The following is a 24,007-nucleotide window of genomic DNA, read 5'->3' as shown; positions in this document are numbered from 1 at the left end:
TTGTGTGTGTGTGTATTTGTGTGTGTGTGTATTTGTGTGTGGGTGCGTGTATGTATTTGTGTGTGTGTGTGTATGTGTGTCTGTTTGTGTTGTTTGTGTGTATGTATTTGTGTGCATGTGTGTATTTGTGTGTATTTATGTGTTGTATTTGTGTGTATGTTGTATTTGTGTTTGTGTGTTGTGTTTGTGTATTTGTGTGTGTGTTTGTGTGTTGTATTTGTGTGTGTGTGTATTTGTGTGTGTGTGTATTTGCGTGTTGTATTTGTGTGTGTGTGTGTATTTGTGTGTTGTGTTTGTGTGTGTATTTGTGTGTGTTTGTATTTGTGTGTGTATTTGTGTGTTGTATTTGTGTGTGTGTGTATGTGTGTGTGTTTTTGTTATTTGTGTATGTGTGTGTGTTTTTGTTATTTGTGTGTGTGTGTATGTGTGTGTGTTTGTGTTATTTGTATGTGTTTGTGTATGTTTGTGTATGTGTGTGTTTGTGTGCATGTATTTGTGTGTATGTATTTGTGTTTGTGTGTTGTTTGTGTGTTTGTGTGTGTGTGTGTTGTATTTGTGTGTGTGTGTTGTATTTGTGTGTTGTATTTGTGTGAGTGTTGTATTTGTGTTTGTTGTGTTTGTGTATTTGTGTGTTTGTGTTATTTGTATGTGTTTGTGTATGTGTGTATGTGTGCATGTATTTGTGTTTGTGTGTTGTTTGTGTGTTGTATTTGTGTGTGTGTGTTGTATTTGTGTGTGTGTGTTGTATTTGTGTGTGTGTGTTGTATTTGTGTGTTGTATTTGTGTGTGTGTGTGTTGTATTTGTGTGTTGTATTTGTGTGTGTGTGTTGTATTTGTGTGTTGTATTTGTGTGTGTGTGGTGTGTGTGTGTGTGTGTATTTGTGTGTTGTATTTGTGTGTGTGTATTTGTGTGTGTGTATTTGTGTGTTGTATTTGTGTGTGTGTGTATTTGTGTATGTGTATTTGTGTGTGTGTATTTGTGTGTTGTATTTGTGTTTGTGTGTGTGTATTTGTGTGTGTGTGTATTTGTGTGTGTATTTATGTTTTCTATTTGTCTGTATTTGTGTTGTATTTGTGTGTGTGTGTGTTGTATTTGTGTGTGTGTGTGCGTGTATGTTTGTGTGCGTGTATGTTTGTGTGCGTGTATGTTTGTGTGTGTGTATTTGTGTGTGTACCTGTGTTGTGTTGTGCATTTGTGTGTTGAATGTGTGTGTGTGTGTATTTGTGTGTGTATTTGTATATTTGTGTGTGTGTGTATTTGTGTGTATTTGTGTGTTGTATGTGTGTTTGTATGTTACTTGTATGTGTGCCTGTTTGTGTGTTGTGTTTGTGTGTTGTGTTTTTGTGTTGTATTTGTGTGTGTGTATTTGTGTGTGTGGTTGTATTTGTGTGTGTGTGTATTTGTGTTGTATTTGTGTTTGTTTGTTGTGTTTGTGTATTTGTGTGTGTGTGTTGTATTTGTGTGTGTGTGTGTTGTATTTGTGTGTGTGTGTGTTGTATTTGTGTGTGTGTGTGTTGTATTTGTGTGTGTGTGTTGTATTTGTGTGTGTGTGTTGTATTTGTGTGTGTGTGTGTGTTGTATTTGTGTGTGTGTGTGTGTGTGTTGTATTTGTGTGTGTGTGTTGTATTTGTGTGTGTGTGTTGTATTTGTGTGTGTGTGTGTGTTGTATTTGTGTGTGTTGTATTTGTGTGTGTGGTATTTGTGTGTGTGTGTGTATGTGTCTGTTTGTGTTGTTTGTGTGTATGTATTTGTGTGCATGTGTGTATTTGTGTGTATTTATGTGTTGTATTTGTGTGTATGTTGTATTTGTGTTTGTGTGTTGTTTGTGTATTTGTGTGTGTGTTTGTGTGTTGTATTTGTGTGTGTGTATTTGCGTGTTGTATTTGTGTGTGTGTGTGTATTTGTGTGTTGTGTTTGTGTGTGTATTTGTGTGTGTGTTTGTATTTGTGTGTTGTATTTGTGTGTGTGTGTGTGTGTGTGTTTTTGTTTGTGTGTGTGTGTGTGTGTTTTTGTTTGTGTGTGTGTTTTTGTTATTTGTGTGTGTGTGTATGTGTGTGTGTTTGTGTTATTTGTATGTGTTTGTGTATGTTTGTGTATGTTTGTGTATGTGTGTGTTTGTGTGCATGTATTTGTGTGTATGTATTTGTGTTTGTGTGGTGTTTGTGTGTTTGTGTGTGTGTTGTATTTGTGTGTGTGTGTTGTATTTGTGTGAGTGTTGTATTTGTGTTTGTTGTGTTTGTGTATTTGTGTGTTTGTGTTATTTGTATGTGTGTGTGTATGTGTGCATGTATTTGTGTTTGTGTGTTGTTTGTGTGTTGTATTTGTGTGTGTGTGTTGTATTTGTGTGTTGTATTTGTGTGTGTGTGTTGTATTTGTGTGTTGTATTTGTGTGTGTGTGTTGTATTTGTGTGTTGTATTTATTTGTGTGTTGTATTTGTGTGTGTGTTGTATTTGTGTGTGTGTTGTATTTGTGTGTGTGTGTTGTATTTGTGTGTTGTATTTGTGTGTGTGTATTTGTGTGTTGTATTTGTGTGTGTGTGTTGTATTTGTGTGTGTGTGTTGTATTTGTGTGTGTGTGTTGTATTTGTGTGTGTTTGTGTTTGTGTGTGTGTGTTGTATTTGTGTGTGTGTTGTATTTGTGTGTGTGTGTTGTATTTGTGTGTGTGTTTGTGTGTTGTATTTGTGTGTGTGTATTTGCGTGTTGTATTTGTGTGTGTGTGTGTATTTGTGTGTTGTGTTTGTGTGTGTATTTGTGTGTGTGTTTGTATTTGTGTGTTGTATTTGTGTGTGTGTGTGTGTGTGTGTTTTTGTTTGTGTGTGTGTGTGTGTGTGTGTTTTTGTTTGTGTGTGTTTTTGTTATTTGTGTGTGTGTGTATGTGTGTGTGTTTGTGTTATTTGTATGTGTTTGTGTATGTTTGTGTATGTTTGTGTATGTGTGTGTTTGTGTGCATGTATTTGTGTGTATGTATTTGTGTTTGTGTGGTGTTTGTGTGTTTGTGTGTGTGTTGTATTTGTGTGTGTGTGTTGTATTTGTGTGAGTGTTGTATTTGTGTTTGTTGTGTTTGTGTATTTGTGTGTTTGTGTTATTTGTATGTGTGTGTGTATGTGTGCATGTATTTGTGTTTGTGTGTTGTTTGTGTGTTGTATTTGTGTGTGTGTGTTGTATTTGTGTGTTGTATTTGTGTGTGTGTGTTGTATTTGTGTGTTGTATTTGTGTGTGTGTGTTGTATTTGTGTGTTGTATTTATTTGTGTGTTGTATTTGTGTGTTGTATTTGTGTGTGTGTGTTGTATTTGTGTGTTGTATTTGTGTGTGTTGTATTTGTGTGTGTGTTGTATTTGTGTGTGTGTGTTGTATTTGTGTGTTGTATTTGTGTGTTGTATTTGTGTGTTGTATTTGTGTGTTGTATTTGTGTGTGTGTATTTGTGTGTTGTATTTGTGTGTGTGTGTTGTATTTGTGTGTGTGTGTTGTATTTGTGTGTGTTTGTGTTTGTGTGTGTGTGTTGTATTTGTGTGTGTGTTGTATTTGTGTGTGTGTGTTGTATTTGTGTGTTGTATTTGTGTGTTGTATTTGTGTGTTGTATTTGTGTGTGTGTATTTGTGTGTGTGTATTTGTGTGTTGTATTTGTGTGTGTGTGGTGTATTTGTGTGTGTGTGTTGTATTTGTGTGTGTTTGTGTTTGTGTGTGTGTGTTGTATTTGTGTGTGTGTGTGTTGTACTTGTATTTGTGTGTGTGTTGTACTTGTATTTGTGTGTGTGTGTTGAATTTGTGTGTGTATTTGTTTGTGTTGTATTTGTTTGTGTGTGTTGTATTTGTGTGTGTGTTGTATTTGTGTGTGTGTTGTATTTGTGTGTGTGTGTTGTATTTGTGTGTGTGTGTTGTATTTGTGTGTGTGTGTTGTATGTGTGTGTGTGTGTTGTATTTGTGTGTGTGTTGTATTTGTGTGTGTGTTTGTATTTGTGTGTGTGTGTATTTGTGGTGTATTTGTGTGCATGTGTGTATTTGTGTGTGTATTTATGTGTTGTGTTTGTGTGTTGAGTTTGTGTGTGTATTTGTGTGTATTTGTGTGCGTGTGTATTTGTGTGTTTGTGTGTGTACTTATGTGTTGTATTTGTGCGTTTGTGTGTTGTGTTTGTGTGTGTGTGTATTTGTGTGTTGTGTGCGTGTTGTATTTGTGTATGTTGTATGTATTTGTGTGTGTGTGTGTGTATTTGTGTGTTGTATTTGTGTGTGTGTATTTGTGTGTATTTGTGTGTGTGTTTTTGTGAGTGTGTTTATGTGTTGTATGTGTGTGTGTGTGTGTATTTGTGTGTTGTATTTGTGTGTGTTTGTGTTGTATTTGTGTGTGTGTGTATTTGTGTGTTGTATTTGTGTGTGTGTGTGTGTATTTGTGTGTGTGTATTTGTGTGTTGTATTTGTGTGTGTGTTTGTATTTGTGTGTGTGTTTGTGTGTGTGTGTATTTGTGTGTTGTATGTCTGTATGTATTTGTGAGTGTGTATGTATTTGTGTGTGTATGTATTTGTGTGTTGCATGTGTGTGTGTGTATTTGTGTGTTGCGTGTTTGCGTGTATTTGTGTGTTGCGTGTGTGTGTTTTTGTGTGTTGTATTTGTGTGTGTGTGTATTTGTGTTGTATTTGTGTGTGTGTGTATTTGTGTTGTATTTGTGTGTGTGTGTGTATTTGTGTTGTATTTGTGTGTGTGTGTGTATTTGTGTTGTATTTGTGTGTGTGTGTATTTGTGTTGTATTTGTGTGTGTGTGTATTTGTGTTGTATTTGTGTGTGTGTGTGTGTATTTGTGTTGTATTTGTGTGTGTGTGTGTATTTGTGTGTGTGTGTGTATTTGTGTGTGTGTATTTGTGTGTGTGTGCATTTGTGTGTTGCATTTGTGTGTTGCGTGTTTGCGTGTATTTGTGTGTTGCGTGTGTGTGTGTTTTTGTGCGTTGTATTTGTGTGTGTGTGTATTTGTGTGTTGTATTTGTGTGTGTGTGTATTTGTGTGTTGTATTTGTGTGTATTTGTGTGTTGTATTTGTGTGTGTGTGTATTTGTGTGTTGTATTTGTGTGTGTGTGTATTTGTGTGTTGTATTTGTGTGTGTGTGTGTATTTGTGTGTTGTATTTGTGTGTGTGTGTGTATTTGTGTGTTGTATTTGTGTGTGTGTGTGTATTTGTGTTGTATTTGTGTGTGTGTGTGTATTTGTGTTGTATTTGTGTGTGTGTGTATTTGTGTTGTATTTGTGTGTGTGTGTATTTGTGTTGTATTTGTGTGTGTGTGTGTGTATTTGTGTTGTATTTGTGTGTGTGTGTGTATTTGTGTTGTATTTGTGTGTGCGTGTGTGTATTTGTGTTGTATTTGTGTGTGTGTGTATTTGTGTTGTATTTGTGTGTGTGTGTGTATTTGTGTTGTATTTGTGTGTGTGTGTGTATTTGTGTGTGTGTATTTGTGTGTGTGTGTATTTGTGTGTGTGCATTTGTGTGTGTATTTGTGTGTGCATTTGTGTGTGCGTGTGCATTTGTGTGTGCGTGTGCATTTGTGTGTGTGTGTGTATTTGTGTGTGTGTGTATTTGTGTGTGTGTTTGTGTGTGTGTGTGCGTGTATTTGTGTGCGTGTATTTGTGTGTGTGTGTGCGTGTATTTGTGTGCGTGTATTTGTGTGCGTGTATTTGTGTGTGTGTGTATGTGTGTCTGTGTTGTTTGTGTGTATGTATTTGTGTGCATGTGTGTATTTGTGTGTATTTATGTGTTGTATTTGTGTGTATGTTGTATTTGTGTTTGTGTGTTGTGTTTGTGTATTTGTGTGTGTATTTGCGTGTTGTATTTGTGTGTGTGTGTGTATTTGTGTGTTGTGTTTGTGTGTGTATTTGTGTGTGTTTGTATTTGTGTGTGTATTTGTGTGTTGTATTTGTGTGTGTGTGTGTATGTGTGTGTGTTTTTGTTATTTGTGTATGTGTGTGTGTTTTTGTTATTTGTGTGTGTGTGTATGTGTGTGTGTTTGTGTTATTTGTATGTGTTTGTGTATGTTTGTGTATGTGTGTGTTTGTGTGCATGTATTTGTGTGTATGTATTTGTGTTTGTGTGTTGTTTGTGTGTTTGTGTGTGTGTGTGTTGTATTTGTGTGTGTGTGTTGTATTTGTGTGTTGTATTTGTGTGAGTGTTGTATTTGTGTTTGTTGTGTTTGTGTATTTGTGTGTTTGTGTTATTTGTATGTGTTTGTGTATGTGTGTATGTGTGCATGTATTTGTGTTTGTGTGTTGTTTGTGTGTTGTATTTGTGTGTGTGTGTTGTATTTGTGTGTGTGTGTTGTATTTGTGTGTGTGTGTTGTATTTGTGTGTTGTATTTGTGTGTGTGTTGTATTTGTGTGTTGTATTTGTATTTGTGTGTTGTATTTGTGTGTGTGTGTGTTTGTGTGTGTGTGTGTGTGTGTGTATTTGTGTGTTGTATTTGTGTGTGTGTGTATTTGTGTATGTGTATTTGTGTGTGTGTATTTGTGTGTTGTATTTGTGTGTGTGTGTATTTGTGTGTGTGTATTTGTGTGTTGTATTTGTGTGTGTGTGTGTGTATTTGTGTGTGTGTATTTGTGTGTGTGTGTATTTGTGTGTGTGTATTTGTGTGTGTATTTATGTTTTCTATTTGTCTGTATTTGTGTTGTATTTGTGTGTGTGTGTGTTGTATTTGTGTGTGTGTGTGCGTGTATGTTTGTGTGCGTGTATGTTTGTGTGCGTGTATGTTTGTGTGTGTGTATTTGTGTGTGTACCTGTGTTGTGTGTTGTGCATTTGTGTGTTGAATGTGTGTGTGTGTGTATTTGTGTGTGTATTTGTATATTTGTGTGTGTGTGTATTTGTGTGTATTTGTGTGTTGTATGTGTGTTTGTATGTTACTTGTATGTGTGCCTGTTTGTGTGTTTGTGTGTTGTTTGTGTGTTGTGTTTTTGTGTTGTATTTGTGTGTGTGGTTGTATTTGTGTGTGTGTGTATTTGTGTTGTATTTGTGTTTGTTTGTTGTGTTGTTGTATTTGTGTGTGTGTGTGTTGTATTTGTGTGTGTGTGTGTTGTATTTGTGTGTGTGTGTGTGTTGTATTTGTGTGTGTGTGTGTTGTATTTGTGTGTGTGTGTGTGTTGTATTTGTGTGTGTGTGTGTGTGTATTTGTGTGTGTGTATTTGTGTGTTGTATTTGTGTGTTGTATTTGTGTGGTGTATTTGTGTGTGTATTTGTGTGTGTGTGTATTTGTGTGTGTGTGTGTATTTGTGTGTGTATTTGTGTGTGTGTGTATGTGTGTGTGTATTTATGTTTTCTATTTGTGTTGTATTTGTGTGTGTATTTGTGTGTGTATTTATGTGTTTCTGTATGTGTGTGTTGTGTATGTGTGTGTGTGTATGTGTGTATTTGTGTGTTTGTGTGTGTATTTGTGTGTGTGTGTATTTGTGTGTTGTATGTGTGTGTGTATTTGTGTATGTGTGTGTGTATTTGTGTATTTGTGTGTGTGTGTGTATTTGTATATTTGTGTATGTGTGTATTTGTGTGTGTATTTATGTGTATTTGTGTTGTATTTGTGTGTGTATTTGTGTGTATTTCTGTGTGTGTGTGTATTTGTGTGTGTATTTATGTTTTCTATTTGTCTGTATTTGTGTTGTATTTGTGTGTGTATTTGTGTTTGTGTGTGTGTGTATTTGTGTGTGTGTATTTGTGTGTGTGTGTGTATCTGTGTTGTGTGTTGTGTATTTGTGTGTTGTATGTGTGTTTGTGTATGTGTATTTGTGTGTTGTATGTGTGTTTGTGTATGTGTATTTGTGTATTTGTGTGTGTGTGTGTATTTGTATATTTGTGTATGTGTGTTGTATTTGTGTGTGTATTTATGTGTGTTGTATTTGTGTGTGTGTATTTATGTGTATTTGTGTGTGTGTATTTATGTGTATTTGTGTGTGTGTATTTATGTGTATTTGTGTGTGTGTATTTATGTGTATTTGTGTGTGTGTATTTATGTGTATTTGTGTGTGTGTATTTATGTGTATTTGTGGTTGTGTTGTATTTGTGTGTTGTATTTGTGTCTGTGTATTTGTGTGTGTGTGTGTATTTGTGTTGTATGTGTGTTTGTGTGTTGTATGTGTGTTTGTGTGTTGTATGTGTGTTTGTGTGTTGTATTTGTGTTTGTGTGTGTGTATTTGTGTGTGTGTATTTGCGTGTTGTATTTGTGTGTGTGTGGTTGTATTTGTGTGTGTGTGTGTTGTATTTGTGTTTGTTTGTTGTGTTTGTGTATTTGTGTGTGTGTGTGTGTATTTGTGTGTGTGTGTATTTGTGTGTTGTATTTGTGTGTGTGTTTGTGTGTGTGTTTGTATTTGTGTGTGTGTTTGTGTGTGTATTTGTGTGTTGTATGTCTGTATGTATTTGTGAGTGTGTATGTATTTGTGTGTGTATGTATTTGTGTGTTGCATGTGTGTGTGTGTATTTGTGTGTTGCGTGTTTGCGTGTATTTGTGTGTTGCGCGTGTGTGTGTTTTTGTGTGTTGTATTTGTGTGTGTGTGTATTTGTGTTGTATTTGTGTGTGTGTGTATTTGTGTTGTATTTGTGTGTGTGTGTGTATGTGTGTGTGTTTGTGTGCATGTATTTGTGTGTATGTATTTGTGTTTGTGTGTTGTGTGTGTGTTGTATTTGTGTGTGTGTGTTGTATTTGTGTGTGTGTGTGTGTTTGTTTATTTGTGTGTGCGTATTTGTGTGTTTATTTGTGTGTGTGTATTTGTGTGTTGTATTTGTGTGTGTGTGTGTATTTGTGTGTTGTATTTGTGTGTGTGTGTGTATTTGTGTGTTGTATTTGTGTGTGTGTGTGTATTTGTGTGTTGTATTTGTGTGTGTGTATTTGTGTGTGTATGTGTTGTGTTTGTGTGTGTGTATTTGTGTGTGTATGTTGTATGTGTTTGTGTGTTGTATTTGTGTGTGTGTATTTGTGTGTGTGTGTATTTGTGTGTGCGTGTGTATTTGTGTGTGTGTTGTATTTGTGTGTATGTATTTGTGTGTGTATATTTGTGTGTGTATATTTGTGTGTGTGTATTTGTATTTGTGTGTCTGTGTGTATTTGTGTGTCTGTGTGTATTTGTGTGTTGTATTTGTGTGTGTGTGTGTATTTGTGTGTGTATTTGTGTGTGTGTGTGTATTTGTGTGTATTTGTGTGTGTGTATTTGTGTGTGTGTGTGTATTTGTGTGTGTGTGTGTATTTGTGTGTGTGTGTGTATTTGTGTGTGTGTGTGTATTTGTGTGTGTGTGTGTATTTGTGTGTGTGTGTGTGTATTTGTGTGTGTGGTATTTGTGTGTGTGTATTTCTGTGCGTGTCTGTATTTGTGTGCGTTTGTGTGTATTTGTGTATTTGTGTGTATTTGTGTGCGTATTTATGTGTTGTATTTGTGTGTTTTGTGTGTTGTGTTTGCGTGTGTGTATTTGTGTGTGTATTTGTGTGCGTGTGTATTTGTGTGTATTTGTGTGTTGTGTTTGTGTGTTGTGTGCGTGTTGTATTTGTGTGTTTGCGTGTTGTATGTGTTTGTGTGTTGTACTTGTGTGTGTGTATTTGTGTGTTGTATTTGTGTATGTTGTATGTGTGTGTGTGTGTATTTGTGTGTTGTATTTGTGTATGTTGTATGTGTTTGTGTGTTGTATTTGTGTGTGTGTGTGTATTTGTGTGTTGTATTTGTGTATGTTGTATGTGTTTGTGTGTTGTATTTGTGTGTGTGTGTATTTGTGTGTTGTATTTGTGTGTGTGTGTGTATTTGTGTGTTGTATTTGTGTGTGTGTGTATTTGTGTGGTATTTGTGTGTGTGTGTGTATTTGTGTGTTGTATTTGTGTGTGTGTGTGTTGTATTTGTGTGTTGTTTTGTGTGTGTGTGTTGTATTGTGTGTGTGTGTATTTGTGTGTTGTATTTGTGTGTTTGCATGTGTGTATTTGTGTGTTGTATTTGTGTGTTTGCATGTGTGTATTTGTGTGCGTGTGTATTTGTGTGTTTGTGTGTTGTGTTTGTGTGTGTATGTATTTGTGTGTTGTGTTTGTGTGTTGTGTGCGTGTTGTATGTGTTTGTGTGTTGTACTTGTGTGTGTGTATTTGTGTGTTGTATTTGTGTATGTTGTATGTGTTTGTGTGTTGTATTTGTGTGTGTGTGTTGTACTTGTGTGTGTGTGTGTATTTGTGTGTTGTATTTGTGTATGTTGTATGTGTTTGTGTGTTGTATTTGTGTGTGTGTGTGTATTTGTGTGTTGTATTTGTGTGTGTGTGTGTTGTATTTGTGTGTTGTATTTGTGTGTGTGTGTTGTATTGTGTGTGTGTGTATTTGTGTGTGTGTGTATTTGTGTTTTGTGTGTGTGTGTGTGTATTTGTGTTGTATTTGTGAGTGTGTGTGTGTATTTTTGTATTGTATTTGTGTGTATTTTTGTATTGTATTTGTGTGTGTGTATTTTTGTATTGTATTTGTGTGTGTGTGTGTGTTTGTGTGTTGTATTTGTGTGTTGTTTTTGTGTGTGTGTGTGTATTTGTGTGTTGTATTTGTGTGTGTATTTGTGTGTTGTATTTGTGTGTGTGTGTGTGTATTTTTGTTGTGTATTTTTGTATTGTATTTGTGTGTGTGTGTATTTGTGTTTGTGTGTGTGTGTATTTGTGTGTATGTATTTGTGTTTGTGAGTTTGTATGTTGTGTGTGTTGTATTTGTGAGTGTGTATGTATTTGTGTGTATTTGTGTGTGTGTGTGTTTGTGTGTGTATTTATGTGTTGTGTGCGTGTTGTATTTGTGTTGTGAGCGTGTTGTATTTGTGTGTTGTGTGCGTGTTGTATTTGTGTGTTGTGTGCGTGTTGTATTTGTGTATGTTGTGTTTGTGTGTTGTGTTTGTGTGTTGTATTTGTGTGTGTGTATTTGTGTGTGTGTGTGTATTTGTGTGTTGTATTTGTGTGTGTGTGTATTTGTGTGTGTGTGTGTATTTGTGTGTGTTGTATTTGTGTGTGTGTGTGTATTTGTGTGTGTTGTATTTGTGTGTGTTGTATTTGTGTGTGTGTGTATTTGTGTGTGTATTTGTGTGTGTGTGTGTATTTGTGTGTGTGTGTATTTGTGTGTTTGTGTGTTGTGTTTGTGTGTGTATGTATTTGTGTGTTGTGTTTGTGTGTTGTGTGCATGTTGTATGTGTTTGTGTGTTGTACTTGTGTGTGTGTATTTGTGTGTTGTATTTGTGTATGTTGTATGTGTTTGTGTGTTGTATTTGTGTGTGTGTGTGTATTTGTGTGTTGTATTTGTGTGTGTGTGTGTTGTATTTGTGTGTTGTATTTGTGTGTGTGTGTGTATTTGTGTGTGTGTATTTGTGTTTTGTGTGTGTGTGTGTGTATTTGTGTTGTATTTGTGAGTGTGTGTGTGTGTGTATTTTTGTATTGTATTTGTGTGTATTTTTGTATTGTATTTGTGTGTGTGTATTTTTGTATTGTATTTGTGTGTGTGTGTGTGTGTATTTGTGTGTTGTATTTGTGTGTTGTTTTTGTGTGTGTGTGTGTATTTGTGTGTTGTATTTGTGTGTGTGTATTTGTGTGTTGTATTTGTGTGTGTGTGTGTGTGTATTTTTGTTGTGTATTTTTGTATTGTATTTGTGTGTGTGTGTATTTGTATTTGTGTGTGTGTGTTTGTGTGTGTGTGTGTACTTGTGTGTATGTATTTGTGTTTGTGAGTTTGTATGTTGTGTGTGTTGTATTTGTGAGTGTGTATGTATTTGTGTGTATTTGTGTGTGTGTGTGTGTTTGTGTGTGTGTATTTATGTGTTGTGTGCGTGTTGTATTTGTGTGTTGTGAGCGTGTTGTATTTGTGTGTTGTGTGCGTGTTGTATTTGTGTGTTGTGTGCGTGTTGTATTTGTGTATGTTGTGTTTGTGTGTTGTATTTGTGTGTGTGTTGTATTTGTGTGTGTGTTGTATTTGTGTGTGTTGTATTTGTGTGTGTTGTATTTGTATGTGTGTGTATTTGTGTGTGTGTATTTGTGTGTGTGTGTGTGTATTTGTGTGTGTGTGTGTATTTGTGTGTGTGTGTATTTGTGTGTTGTATTTGTGTATTTGTGTGTGTGTGTGTGTATTTGTGTGGTATTTGTGTGTGTGTGTGTGTATTTGTGTGGTATTTGTGTGTGTGTGTGTGTATTTGTGTGTTGTATTTGTGTGTGTGTGTGTATTTGTGTGTTGTATTTGTGTGTGTGTGTGTGTATTTGTGTGTTGTATTTGTGTGTTGTATTTGTGTGTGTGTGTATTTGTGTGTGTGTGCGCGTGTATTTGTGTGTGTGTGTGTTGTATTTGTGTATTTGTGTGTATTTGTGTGTGTGTATTTGTGTGTGTGTGTATTTGTGTGTATTTGTGTGTGTGTGTATTTATTTGTGTGTATTTTTGTTTTGTATTTGTGTGTGTGTGTATTTGTGTGTGTGTGTTGTGTGTGTATTTGTGTTTGTGTGTTGTATTTGTGTGTGTGTGTGTATGTATTTGTGTGTGTGTGTATTTGCGTGTTGTATTTGTGTGCGTGTTGTATTTTTGTGTGTGTGTTGTATTTGTGTGTTGTATTTGTGTGTGTGTGTATTTGTGTGTGTGTTGTATTTGTGTTTGTATTTGTGTGTGTGTTGTGTTTGTGTTTGTGTGTGTGTTGTATTTGTGTGTGTGTGTGTATTTGTATGTGTGTGTGTTTGTGTGTTTGTGTTATTTGTGTGTGTGTGTTTGTGTTATTTGTGTGTGTGTGTGTATTTGTGTGTGTGTGTGTATTTGTGTGTGGGTGTGTATTTGTGTGTTGTATTTGTGTGTGTGTTGCATTTGTGTGTGTGTGTTGTATTAGTGTTTGTGTGTGTGTGTTTGTGTGCATGTATTTGTGTGTATGTATTTGTGTTTGTGTGTTGTGTGTGTGTGTTGTATTTGTGTGTGTGTGTGTTGTATTTGTGTGTGTGTGTGTTTGTGTTGTATTTGTGTGTGTGTGTATTTGTGTGTGTTTATTTGTGTGTGCGTATTTGTGTGTGTTTATTTGTGTGTGCGTATTTGTGTGTGTGTATTTGTGTGTGAGTGTGTATTTGTGTGTTGTATTTGTGTGTTGTATTTGTGTTTGTGTGTTGTATTTGTGTGTGTGTGTTGTATTTGTGTGTGTGTATTTGTGTGTGTATTTGTGTGTGTATTTATGTTTTATATTTGTCTGTATTTGTGTTGTATGTATTTGTGTGTGTATTTATGTGTTTCTGTGTGTGTGTTGTATTTGTGTGTGTGTGTGTTGTGTTTGTGTATTTGTGTATGTGTATTTGTGTGTGTGTATTTGTATAGTTGTATTTGTGTGTGTGTGTGTGTATTTGTGTGTTGTATTTGTGTGTATTTGTGTGTGTGTGTGTATTTGTGTGTGTGTGCGCGTGTATTTGTGTGTGTGTGTTGTATTTGTGTGTGTGTGTGTATTTGTGTGTATTTGTGTGTGTGTATTTATTTGTGTGTGTGTGTATTTTTGTTTTGTATTTGTGTGTGTATGTATTTGTGTGTGTGTGTGTGTATTTGCGTGTTGTATTTGTGTGTGTGTGTATTTGTGTGTGTGTTGTATTTGTGTTTGTATTTGTGTGTGTTTTGTGTTTGTGTTTGTGTGTGTGTTGTATTTGTGTGTGTGTGTGTATTTGTATGTGTGTGTTTGTGTGTTTGTGTTATTTGTGTGTGTGTGTTTGTGTTATTTGTGTGTTTGTGTTATTTGTGTGTGTGTGTGTATTTGTGTGTGTGTGTGTATTTGTGTGTGTGTGTGTATTTGTGTGTGGGTGTGTATTTGTGTGTTGTATTTGTGTGTGTGTTGCATTTGTGTGTGTGTGTTGTATTAGTGTTTGTGTTATTTGTATGTGTGTGTGTGTTTGTGTGCATGTATTTGTGTGTATGTATTTGTGTTTGTGTGTTGTGTGTGTGTGTTGTATTTGTGTGTGTGTGTGTTGTATTTGTGTGTGTGTGTGTTGTATTTGTGTGTGTGTGTGTGTTGTATTTGTGTGTGTGTGTGTGTTGTATTTGTGTGTGTGTGTATTTGTGTGTGTTTATTTGTGTGTGCGTATTTGTGTGTGTTTATTTGTGTGCATATTTGTGTGTGTTTATTTGTGTGTGCGTATTTGTGTGTGTGTATTTGTGTGTGAGTGTGTATTTGTGTGTTGTATTTGTGTGTTGTATTTGTATTTGTGTGTTGTATTTGTGTGTGTGTGTGTATTTGTGTGTTGTATTTGTGTGTGTGTGTGTATTTGTGTGTTGTATTTGTGTGTGTGTGTGTATTTGTGTGTTGTATTTGTGTGTGTGTATTTGTGTGTGTATTTGTGTGTGTATTTATGTTTTATATTTGTCTGTATTTGTGTTGTATGTATTTGTGTGTGTATTTATGTGTTTCTGTGTGTGTGTGTGTTGTATTTGTGTGTGTGTTGTATTTGTGTGTGTGTGTGTTGTATTTGTGTGTGTGTGTTGTGTGTTTGTGTATTTGTGTATGTGTATTTGTGTATTTGTGTGTGTGTATTTGTATAGTTGTATTTGTGTGTGTGTGTGTATTTGTGTGTGTGTGTGTATTTGTGTGTGTGTGTGTATTTATTTGTGTGTGTGTGTATTTTTGTTTTGTATTTGTGTGTGTGTGTATTTGTGTGTGTGTATATTTGTCTGTTGTATTTGTGTGTGTGTGTATGTGTTGTATTTGTGTGTATGTTGTATTTGTGTTTGTGTGTTGTGTTTGTGTATTTGTGTGTGTGTGTTTGTGTGTTGTATTTGTGTGTGTATTTGTGTGTGTGTATGTATTTGTGTGTGTGTGTATTTGCGTGTTGTATTTGTGTGTGTGTGTATTTGTGTGTGTGTGTGTGTATTTGTGTGTTGTATTTGTGTGTGTTGTATTTGTGTGTGTGTTGTATTTGTGTTTGTGTTTGTGTGTGTTGTATTTGTGTTTGTGTGTGTTGTATTTGTGTGTGTGTGTATTTGTGTGTGTGTTGCATTTGTGTTTGTGTTATTTGTATGTGTGTGTGTTTGTGTGCATGTATTTGTGTGTATGTATTTGTGTTTGTGTGTTGTGTGTGTGTGTTGTATTTGTGTGTGTGTGTGTTTGTTTATTTGTGTGCGTATTTGTGTGTTTATTTGTGTGTGCGTATTTGTGTGTGTGTATTTGTGTGTGAGTGTGTATTTGTGTGTTGTATTTGTGTGTGTGTGTGTATTTGTGTGTTGTATTTGTGTGTGTGTGTGTATTTGTGTGTTGTATTTGTGTGTGTGTGTATTTGTGTGTTGTATTTGTGTGTGTGTGTGTATTTGTGTGTTGTATTTGTGTATTTGTGTGTGTATGTGTTGTGTTTGTGTGTGTGTATTTGTGTGTGTATGTTGTATGTGTTTGTGTGTTGTATTTGTGTGTGTGTATTTGTGTGTGTGTATTTGTGTGTGTGTATTTGTGTGTGTGTGTTGTATTTGTGTGTGTATATTTGTGTGTGTATATTTGTGTGTGTATTTGTATTTGTGTGTCTGTGTATTTGTGTGTGTATTTGTGTGTATTTGTGTGTGTGTGTATTTGTGTGTGTATTTGTGTGTGTGTGTGTATTTGTGTGTGTGTGTGTATTTGTGTGTGTGTGTGTGTGTATTTTTGTTTGTGTGTGTGTGTATTTGTGTGTGTGTGTGTATTTGTGTGTGTGTATTTGTGTGTGTGTATTTGTGTGTGTGTGTTTGTATGTGTTGTATTTGTGTGTGTGTATTTCTGTGCGTGTGTGTATTTGTGTGCGTTTGTGTGTATTTGTGTGCGTTTGTGTGTATTTGTGTGCGTTTGTGTGTATTTATGTGTTGTATTTGTGTGTTCTTTGTGTGTTGTGTTTGTGTGTGTGTATTTGTGTGTGTATGTGTTGTTTGTGTGTGTGTATTTGTGTGTGTATGTTGTATGTGTTTGTGTGTTGTATTTGTGTGTGTGTGTATTTGTGTGCATGTGTGTATTTGTGTGTGTATTTATGTGTTGTATTTGTGTGTATGTTGTATTTGTGTTTGTGTGTTGTGTTTGTGTATTTGTGTGTGTGTGTGTTTGTGTGTTGTATTTGTGTGTGTGTGTGTGTGTATTTGTGTGTGTGTGTATTTGTGTGTGTGTATGTATTTGTGTGTGTGTGTATTTGCGTGTTGTATTTGTGTGTGTGTGTATTTGTGTGTGTGTGTGTATTTGTGTGTTGTATTTGTGTGTGTTGTATTTGTGTGTGTTGTATTTGTGTGTGTGTTGTATTTGTGTGTGTGTTGTATTTGTGTTTGTGTGTGTGTTGTATTTGTGTGTGTGTGTGTATTTGTATGTGTGTGTGTGTGTGTGTATTTGTGTGTGTGTGTGTGTATTTGTGTGTGGGTGTGTATTTGTGTGTTGTATTTGTGTGTGTGTTGCATTTGTGTGTGTGTGTGTTGTATTAGTGTTTGTGTTATTTGTATGTGTGTGTGTTTGTGTGCATGTATTTGTGTGTATGTATTTGTGTTTGTGTTGTGTGTGTGTGTTGTATTTGTGTGTGTGTTGTATTTGTGTGTGTGTGTATTTGTGTGTGCGTATTTGTGTGTGTTTATTTGTGTGTGCGTATTTGTGTGTGTGTATTTGTGTGAGTGTATTTGTGTGTGTGTATTTGTGTGTGTGTATTTGTGTGTATTTGTGTTTTATATTTGTCTGTATTTGTGTGTGTGTATTTGTGTGTGTATTTGTGTTTCTGTGTGTGTGTGTGTTGTATCTGTGTGTGTGTGTGTTGTGTATTTGTGTGTTGTGTGTGTATTTGTATATTTGTGTGTGTGTGTTGTATTTGTGTGTGTGTGTGTATTTGTGTGTTGTATTTGTGTGTGTGTGTTGTATTTGTGTGTTGTATTTGTGTGTGTGTGTTGTATTGTGTGTGTGTGTGTATTTGTGTTTTGTATTTGTGTGTGTGTGTGTATTTGTGTTTTGTATTTGTGTGTGTGTGTATTTGTGTGTTGTATTTGTGTGTGTGTGTGTATTTGTGTGTTGTATTTGTGTGTGTGTGTGTATTTGTGTGTTGTATTTGTGTGTGTGTGTGTATTTGTGTGTTGTATTTGTGTGTGTGTGTGTATTTGTGTGTTGTATTTGTGTGTGTGTGTGTATTTGTGTGTTGTATTTGTGTGTGTGTGTATTTGTGTGTTGTATTTGTGAGTGTGTGTGTGTATTTTTGTATTGTATTTGTGTGTGTGTTTGTGTGTTGTATTTGCGTGTTGTTTGTGTGTGTGTGTGTGTATTTGTGTGTTGTATTTGTGTGTGTGTGTGTGTATTTGTGTGTTGTATTTGTGTGTGTGTGTGTATTTTTGTTGTGTATTTTTGTATTGTATTTGTGTGTGTGTATTTGTATTTGTGTGTTTATGTGTGTGTGTGTGTATTTGTGTGTATGTATTTGTGTTTGTGAGTTTGTATGTTGTATGTGTGTGTTGTATTTGTGAGTGTATGTATTTGTATGTGTGTGTGTTTGTGTGTATTTATGTGTTGTGTGCGTGTTGTATTTGTGTTGTGTGCGTGTTGTATTTGTGTTGTGTGCGTGTTGTATGTGTTTGTGTGTTGTATTTGTGTGTGTGTGTATTTGTGTGTGTTGTATGTGTGTGTGTATTTGTGTGTTGTATTTGTGTGTGTGTGTTGTATTTGTGTGTGTATTTGTGTGTGTGTGTTGTATTTGTGTGTGTATTTGTGTGTGTGTGTTGTATTTGTGTGTGTGTGTATTTGTGTGTGTGTGTATTTGTGTGTGTGTGTATTTGTGTGTGTGTGTATTTGTGTGTTGTATTTGTGTGTGTGTATTTGTGTGTTGTATTTGTGTGTGTGTGTATTTGTGTGTTGTATTTGTGTGTGTGTGTATTTGTGTGTTGTATTTGTGTGTGTGTGTATTTGTGTGTTGTATTTGTGTGTGTGTGTGTATTTGTGTGTGTGTGTGTATTTGTGTGTTGTATTTGTGTGTGTATTTGTGTGTTGTATTTGTGTGTGTATTTGTGTTGTATTTGTGTGTGTGTGTGTATTTGTGTGTTGCATTTGTGTGTGTTGTATTAGTGTTTGTGTTATTTGTATGTGTGTGTGTTTGTGTGCATGTATTTGTGTGTATGTATTTGTGTTTGTGTGTTGTGTGTGTGTGTGTTGTATTGTTGTGTGTGTGTGTGTTATTTGTGTGTGTGTGTGTGTTATTTGTGTGTGGGTGTGTATTTGTGTGTTGTATTTGTGTGTGTGTGTGTGTGTGTATGTATTTGTGTGTGTTGCATTTGTGTGTGTGTGTATGTATTTGTGTTTGTGTGTTTGTGTGTGTTATATTTGTGTGTGTGTGTGTTGTATTTGTGTGTGTATTTGTGTGTGTGAGTGTGTATTTGTGTGTGTGAGTGTGTATTTGTGTGTGCGTATTTGTGTGTGTGTGTATTTGTGTGTGTGTATTTGTGTGTATTTCTGTGTGTGTGTATTTGTGTGTATTTATGTTTTCTATTTGTCTGTATTTGTGTGTGTGTGTATTTGTGTGTGTGTATTTGTGTGTGTGTGTATTTGTGTGTTGCATGTGTGTGTGTGTATTTGTGTGTTGCGTGTTTGTGTGTATTTGTGTGTTGCGTGTGTGTGTGTTTTTGTGCGTTGTATTTGTGTGTGTGTGTATTTGTGTGTTGTATTTGTGTGTGTGTGTATTTGTGTGTTGTATTTGTGTTGTATTTGTGTGTGTGTTGTATTTGTGTTGTATTTGTGTGTGTGTGTATTTGTGTTGTATTTGTGTGTGTGTGTGTGCATTTGTGTGTGTGTGTGTGTATTTATGTGTGTGTGTATTTGTGTGTGTGTGTGTATTTGTGTGTGTGTGTGTATTTGTGTGTGGGTGCGTGTATTTGTGTGTGTGTATATTTGTCTGTTGTATTTGTGTGTGTGTGTGTGTTGTATTTGTGTTTGTGTATTTGTGTGTGTGTATATTTGTGTGTTGTATTTGTGTTTGTGTTATTTGTGTGTGTGTGTGTTATTTTTGTGTGTGTATTTGTGTGTGTGTATTTGTGTGTGTGTATGTGTGTCTGTTTGTGTTATTTGTATGTGTGTTTGTGTATGTATTTGTGTGCATGTGTGTATTTGTGTGTATTTATGTGTTGTATTTGTGTGTATGTTGTATTTGTGTTTGTGTGTTGTGTTTGTGTATTTGTGTGTTGTGTTTGTGTATTTGTGTGTGTGTTTGTGTGTTGTATTTGTGTGTGTGTATTTGTGTGTGTGTGTATGTGTGTGTTTTTGTTATTTGTGTGTGTGTGTATGTGTGTGTGTTTGTGTTATTTGTATGTGTTTGTGTATGTTTGTGTATGTGTGTGTTTGTGTGCATGTATTTGTGTATGTATTTGTGTTTGTGTTGTTTGTGTGTTGTGTGTGTGTGTTGTATTTGTGTGTGTGTGTTGTATTTGTGTGTTGTATTTGTGTTTGTTGTGTTTGTGTATTTGTGTGTGTTTGTGTTATTTGTATGTGTTTGTGTATGTTTGTGTATGTGTGTTTGTGTGCATGTATTTGTGTATGTATTTGTTTGTGTGTTGTTTGTGTGTTGTGTGTGTGTGTGTTGTATTTGTGTGTGTGTGTGTGTGTGTTGTATTTGTGTGTGTGTGTGTGTGTGTTGTATTTGTGTGTGTGTGTTGTATTTGTGTGTGTGTGTTGTATTTGTGTGTGTGTGTTGTATTTGTGTGTGTATTTGTGTGTTGTATTTGTGAGTGTTGTATTTGTGTTTGTTGTGTTTGTGTATTTGTGTGTGTTTGTGTTATTTGTATGTGTTTGTGTATGTTTGTGTATGTGTGTGTTTGTGTGCATGTATTTGTGTTTGTGTGTTTGTGTGTTGTATTTGTGTTTGTGTGTTGTATTTGTGTGTGTGTGTTGTATTTGTGTGTGTGTGTTGTATTTGTGTGTGTGTGTTGTATTTGTGTGTGTATTTGTGTGTTGTATTTGTGTGTGTGTATTTGTGTATGTGTATTTGTGTGTGTGTATTTGTCTGTGTATGTGTTTTCTATTTGTCTGTATTTGTGTGTGTGTGTGTGTGTTGTATTTGTGTGTGTGTGCGTGTATGTTTGTGTGTGTGTGTATTTGTGTGTGTGTGTGTGTACCTGTTGTGTGTTGTGTATTTGTGTTGAAGTGTGTGTGTATTTGTATATTTGTGTGTGTGTGTGTGTGTATTTGTGTGTATTTGTGTGTTGTATGTGTGTTTGTATGTTATTTGTATGTGTGCCTGTTTGTGTGTGTGTGTGTTTGTGTGTGTGTGTGTGTTTGTGTGTTGTGTTTGTGTGGTGTTTTTGTGTTGTATTTGTGTGTGTGTGTGTATTTGTGTGTGTGTGTGTATTTGTGTGTGTGTTTATTTGTGTGTGTGTATTTGTGTGTGTATTTGCGTGTTGTATTTGTGTGTGTGTGGTTGTATTTGTGTGTATGTGTTGTATTTGTGTGTGTATTTGTGTGTTGTATTTGTGTGAGTGTTGTATTTGTGTTTGTTTGTTGTGTTTGTGTATTTGTGTGTGTGTGTGTTGTATTTGTGTGTGTGTGTGTGTTGTATTTGTGTGTGTGTGTGTTGTATTTGTGTGTGTGTGTGCGTGTATTTGTGTGTGCGTGTATTTGTGTGTGTGTTGTATTTGTGTGTGTGTGTATTTGTGTGTTGTATTTGTGTGTGTGTGTATTTGTGTGTTGTATTTGTGTGTGTGTGTGTATTTGTGTGTGTATTTGTGTGTGTGTGTGTATTTGTGTGTGTATTTGTGTGTGTGTGTGTATTTGTGTATGTGTATTTGTGTGTGTGTGTATTTGTGTGTGTATTTGTTTTCTATTTGTCTGTATTTGTGTTGTATTTGTGTGTGTATTTGTTTTCTATTTGTCTGTATTTGTGTTGTATTTGTGTGTGTATTTGTTTTCTATTTGTCTGTATTTGTGTTGTATTTGTGTGTGTGTGTGTGTTGTATTTGTGTGTGTGTGTGCGTGTATGTTTGTGTGCGTGTATTTGTGTGTGCGTGTATTTGTGTGTGTGTACCTGTGTTGTGTGTTGTGTATTTGTGTGTTGAATGTGTGTGTGTGTATTTGTATATTTGTGTGTGTGTTGTATGTGTGTGTTGTATTTGTGTGTTGTATTTGTGTGTGTGTGTGTATTTGTGTGTGTGTGTGTATTTTTGTATGTGTATTTGTGTGTGTGTATTTGTTTTCTATTTGTCTGTATTTGAGTTGTATTTGTGTGTGTGTGTTGTATTTGTGTGTGTGTGTGCGTGTATGTTTGTGTGCGTGTATTTGTGTGTGCGTGTATTTGTGTGTGCGTGTATTTGTGTGTGTGTGTACCTGTGTTGTGTGTTGTGTATTTGTGTGTTGAATGTGTGTGTGTGTATTTGTGTGTATGTGTATTTGTGTGTGTGTGTATTTGTGTATGTGTATTTGTGTGTGTGTGTATTTGTGTGTGTATTTGTTTTCTATTTGTCTGTATTTGTGTTGTATTTGTGTGTGTGTGTGTGTGTGTTGTATTTGTGTGTGTGCGTGTATGTTTGTGTGCGTGTATGTTTGTGTGCGTGTATGTTTGTGTGCGTGTATTTGTGTGTGTGTGTATTTGTGTGTGTGTGTACCTGTGTTGTGTGTTGTGTATTTGTGTGTTGAATGTGTGTGTGTGTGTATTTGTGTATATTTGTGTGTGTGTGTATTTGTGTGTGTTGTATTTGTGTGTGTGTTGTATTTGTGTGTGTGTGTGTATTTGTGTGTGTTGTATGTGTGTGTGTGTATTTGTGTGTTGTATTTGTGTGTGTGTGTGTATTTGTGTGTGTGTGTGTATTTATTTGTGTGTGTATTTTTGTTTTGTATTTGTGTGTGTGTATTTGTGTGTGTGTATATTAGTCTGTTGTATTTGTGTGTGTGTGTATTTGTGTGCATGTGTGTATTTGTGTGTGTATTTATGTGTTGTATTTGTGTGTATGTTGTATTTGTGTTTGTGTGTTGTGTTTGTGTGTGTGTGTGTTTGTGTGTTGTATTTGTGTGTGTGTGTGTATGTATTTGTGTGTGTGTATTTGCGTGTTGTATTTGTGTGTGTTTGTATTTGTGTGTGTGTTGTATTTGTGTTTGTGTTTGTGTGTGTGTTGTATTTGTGTGTGTGTGTGTGTATTTGTATGTGTGTGTGTTTGTGTGTGTGTTGTATTTGTGTGTGTGTGTGTTGTATTTGTGTGTGTGTGTATTGTATTTGTGTGTGTGCGTATTTGTGTGTGCGTATTTGTGTGTGAGTGTGTATTTGTGTGTTGTATTTGTGTGTTGTGTGTGTATTTGTGTGTGTATTTGTGTGTGTGTATTTGTGTGTGTGTATTTGTGTGTGTATTTGTGTGTGCATTTGTGTGTGTATTTGTGTGTGTATTTGTGTGTGTATTTATGTTTTATATTTGTCTGTATTTGTGTTGTATTTGTGTGTGTGTATTTGTGTGTGTATTTATGTTTTATATTTGTCTGTATTTGTGTTGTATTTGTGTGTGTGTATTTGTGTGTGTATTTGTGTTTCTGTGTGTGTGTGTATTTGTGTATGTGTATTTGTGTATTTGTGTGTGTGTGTGTATTTGTATATTTGTGTTTGTGTTGTATTTGTGTGTGTGTGTGTATTTGTGTGTTGTATTTGTGTGTTGTATTTGTGTGTGTGTGTCGTATTGTGTGTGTGTGTGTATTTGTGTTTTGTATTTGTGTGTGTGTGTATTTATGTGTGTGTGTATTTGTGTGTGTGTGTATTTGTGTGTGTGTGTATTTGTGTGTGTGTGTATTTATTTGTGTGTGTGTGTATTTTTGTTTTGTATTTGTGTGTGTGTATTTGTGTGTGTATATTTGTCGTATTTGTGTGTGTGTGTGTATTTGTGTGCATGTGTGTATTTGTGTGTGTATTTATGTGTTGTATTTGTGTGTGTATGTATTTGTGTGTGTGTGTATTTGCATGTTGTATTTGTGTGTGTGTGTGTATTTGTGTGTTGTATTTGTGTGTGTGTTGTATTTGTGTTTGTATTTGTGTGTGTGTTGTATTTGTGTTTGTGTGTGTGTTGTATTTGTGTGCGTGTGTATTTGTGTGCTGTATTTGTGTGCGTGTGTATTTGTGTGTTGTGTTGTATTTGTGTGTGTGTATTTGTGTGTTGTATTTGTGTGTGTGTGTGTATTTGTGTGTGTGTGTGTATTTGTGTGTGTGTGTGTATTTGTGTGTGTGTGTATTTGTGTGTGTGTGTGTATTTGTGTGTGTGTATTTGTGTGTTGTATTTGTGTGTGTGTTTGTGTGTGTATTTATGTTTTATATTTGTCTGTATTTGTGTTGTATTTGTGTGTGTATTTGTGTTTCTGTGTGTGTGTGTATTTGTGTATTTGTGTGTGTGTGTGTATTTGTATATTTGTGTTTGTGTGTTGTATTTGTGTGTGTGTGTGTATTTGTGTGTTGTATTTGTGTATGTGTGTTGTATTTGTGTGTTGTATTTGTGTGTGTGTGTCGTATTGTGTGTGTGTGTATTTGTGTGTGTGTGTATTTGTGTTTTGTATTTGTGTGTGTGTGTGTGTATTTATGTGTGTGTGTGTGTATTTGTGTGTATTTGTGTGTGTGTGTTTGTGTGTGTGTGTATTTGTGTGTGTGTGTGTATTTATTTGTGTGTGTGTATTTTTGTTTTGTATTTGTGTGTGTGTATTTGTGTGTGTATATTTGTCGTATTTGTGTGTGTGTGTATTTGTGTGCATGTGTGTATTTGTGTGTGTATTTATGTGTTGTATTTGTGTGTATGTTGTATTTGTGTTTGTGTGTTGTGTTTGTGTATTTGTGTGTGTGTGTTTGTGTGTTGTATTTGTGTGTGTGTGTATGTATTTGTGTGTGTGTGTATTTGCGTGTTGTATTTGTGTGTGTGTGTGTGTATTTGTGTGTGTGTGTGTGTATTTGTGTGTGTGTGTGTGTGTATTTGTGTGTTGTATTTGTGTGTGTGTGTGTATTTGTGTGTTGTATTTGTGTGTGTGTGTATTTGTGTGTTGTATTTGTGTGTGTTGTATTTGTGTTTGTATTTGTGTGTGTGTTGTATTTGTGTGTGTGTGTGTATTTGTGTGTTGTATTTGTGTGCTGTATTTGTGTGCGTGT

General features: G+C 35.2%; 1 protein-coding gene across 1 annotated transcript; it reads left to right on the top strand.

Annotated features, from left to right (window-relative positions):
* Nucleotides 1-5,450: 5,450 nt before the first annotated feature.
* Nucleotides 5,451-23,520, top strand: LOC139250301 (uncharacterized; the record flags this gene model as incomplete). The annotated part of the gene is made up of 6 exons (XM_070872793.1): nucleotides 5,451-5,576; nucleotides 8,982-9,271; nucleotides 15,493-15,649; nucleotides 16,805-16,916; nucleotides 23,036-23,145; nucleotides 23,359-23,520. Coding segments are annotated over 6 exons (957 nt in total), but the record flags the coding sequence as incomplete, so codon positions are not given.
* Nucleotides 23,521-24,007: the final 487 nt, after the last annotated feature.

The sequence above is a fragment of the Pristiophorus japonicus genome, unplaced genomic scaffold, assembly GCF_044704955.1.
Source record: "Pristiophorus japonicus isolate sPriJap1 unplaced genomic scaffold, sPriJap1.hap1 HAP1_SCAFFOLD_368, whole genome shotgun sequence".
Lineage (NCBI taxonomy): Eukaryota > Metazoa > Chordata > Chondrichthyes > Pristiophoridae > Pristiophorus > Pristiophorus japonicus.
Note: the sequence above shows the minus strand (reverse complement) of the source record. Positions and strands in the feature narration are given on the sequence as shown.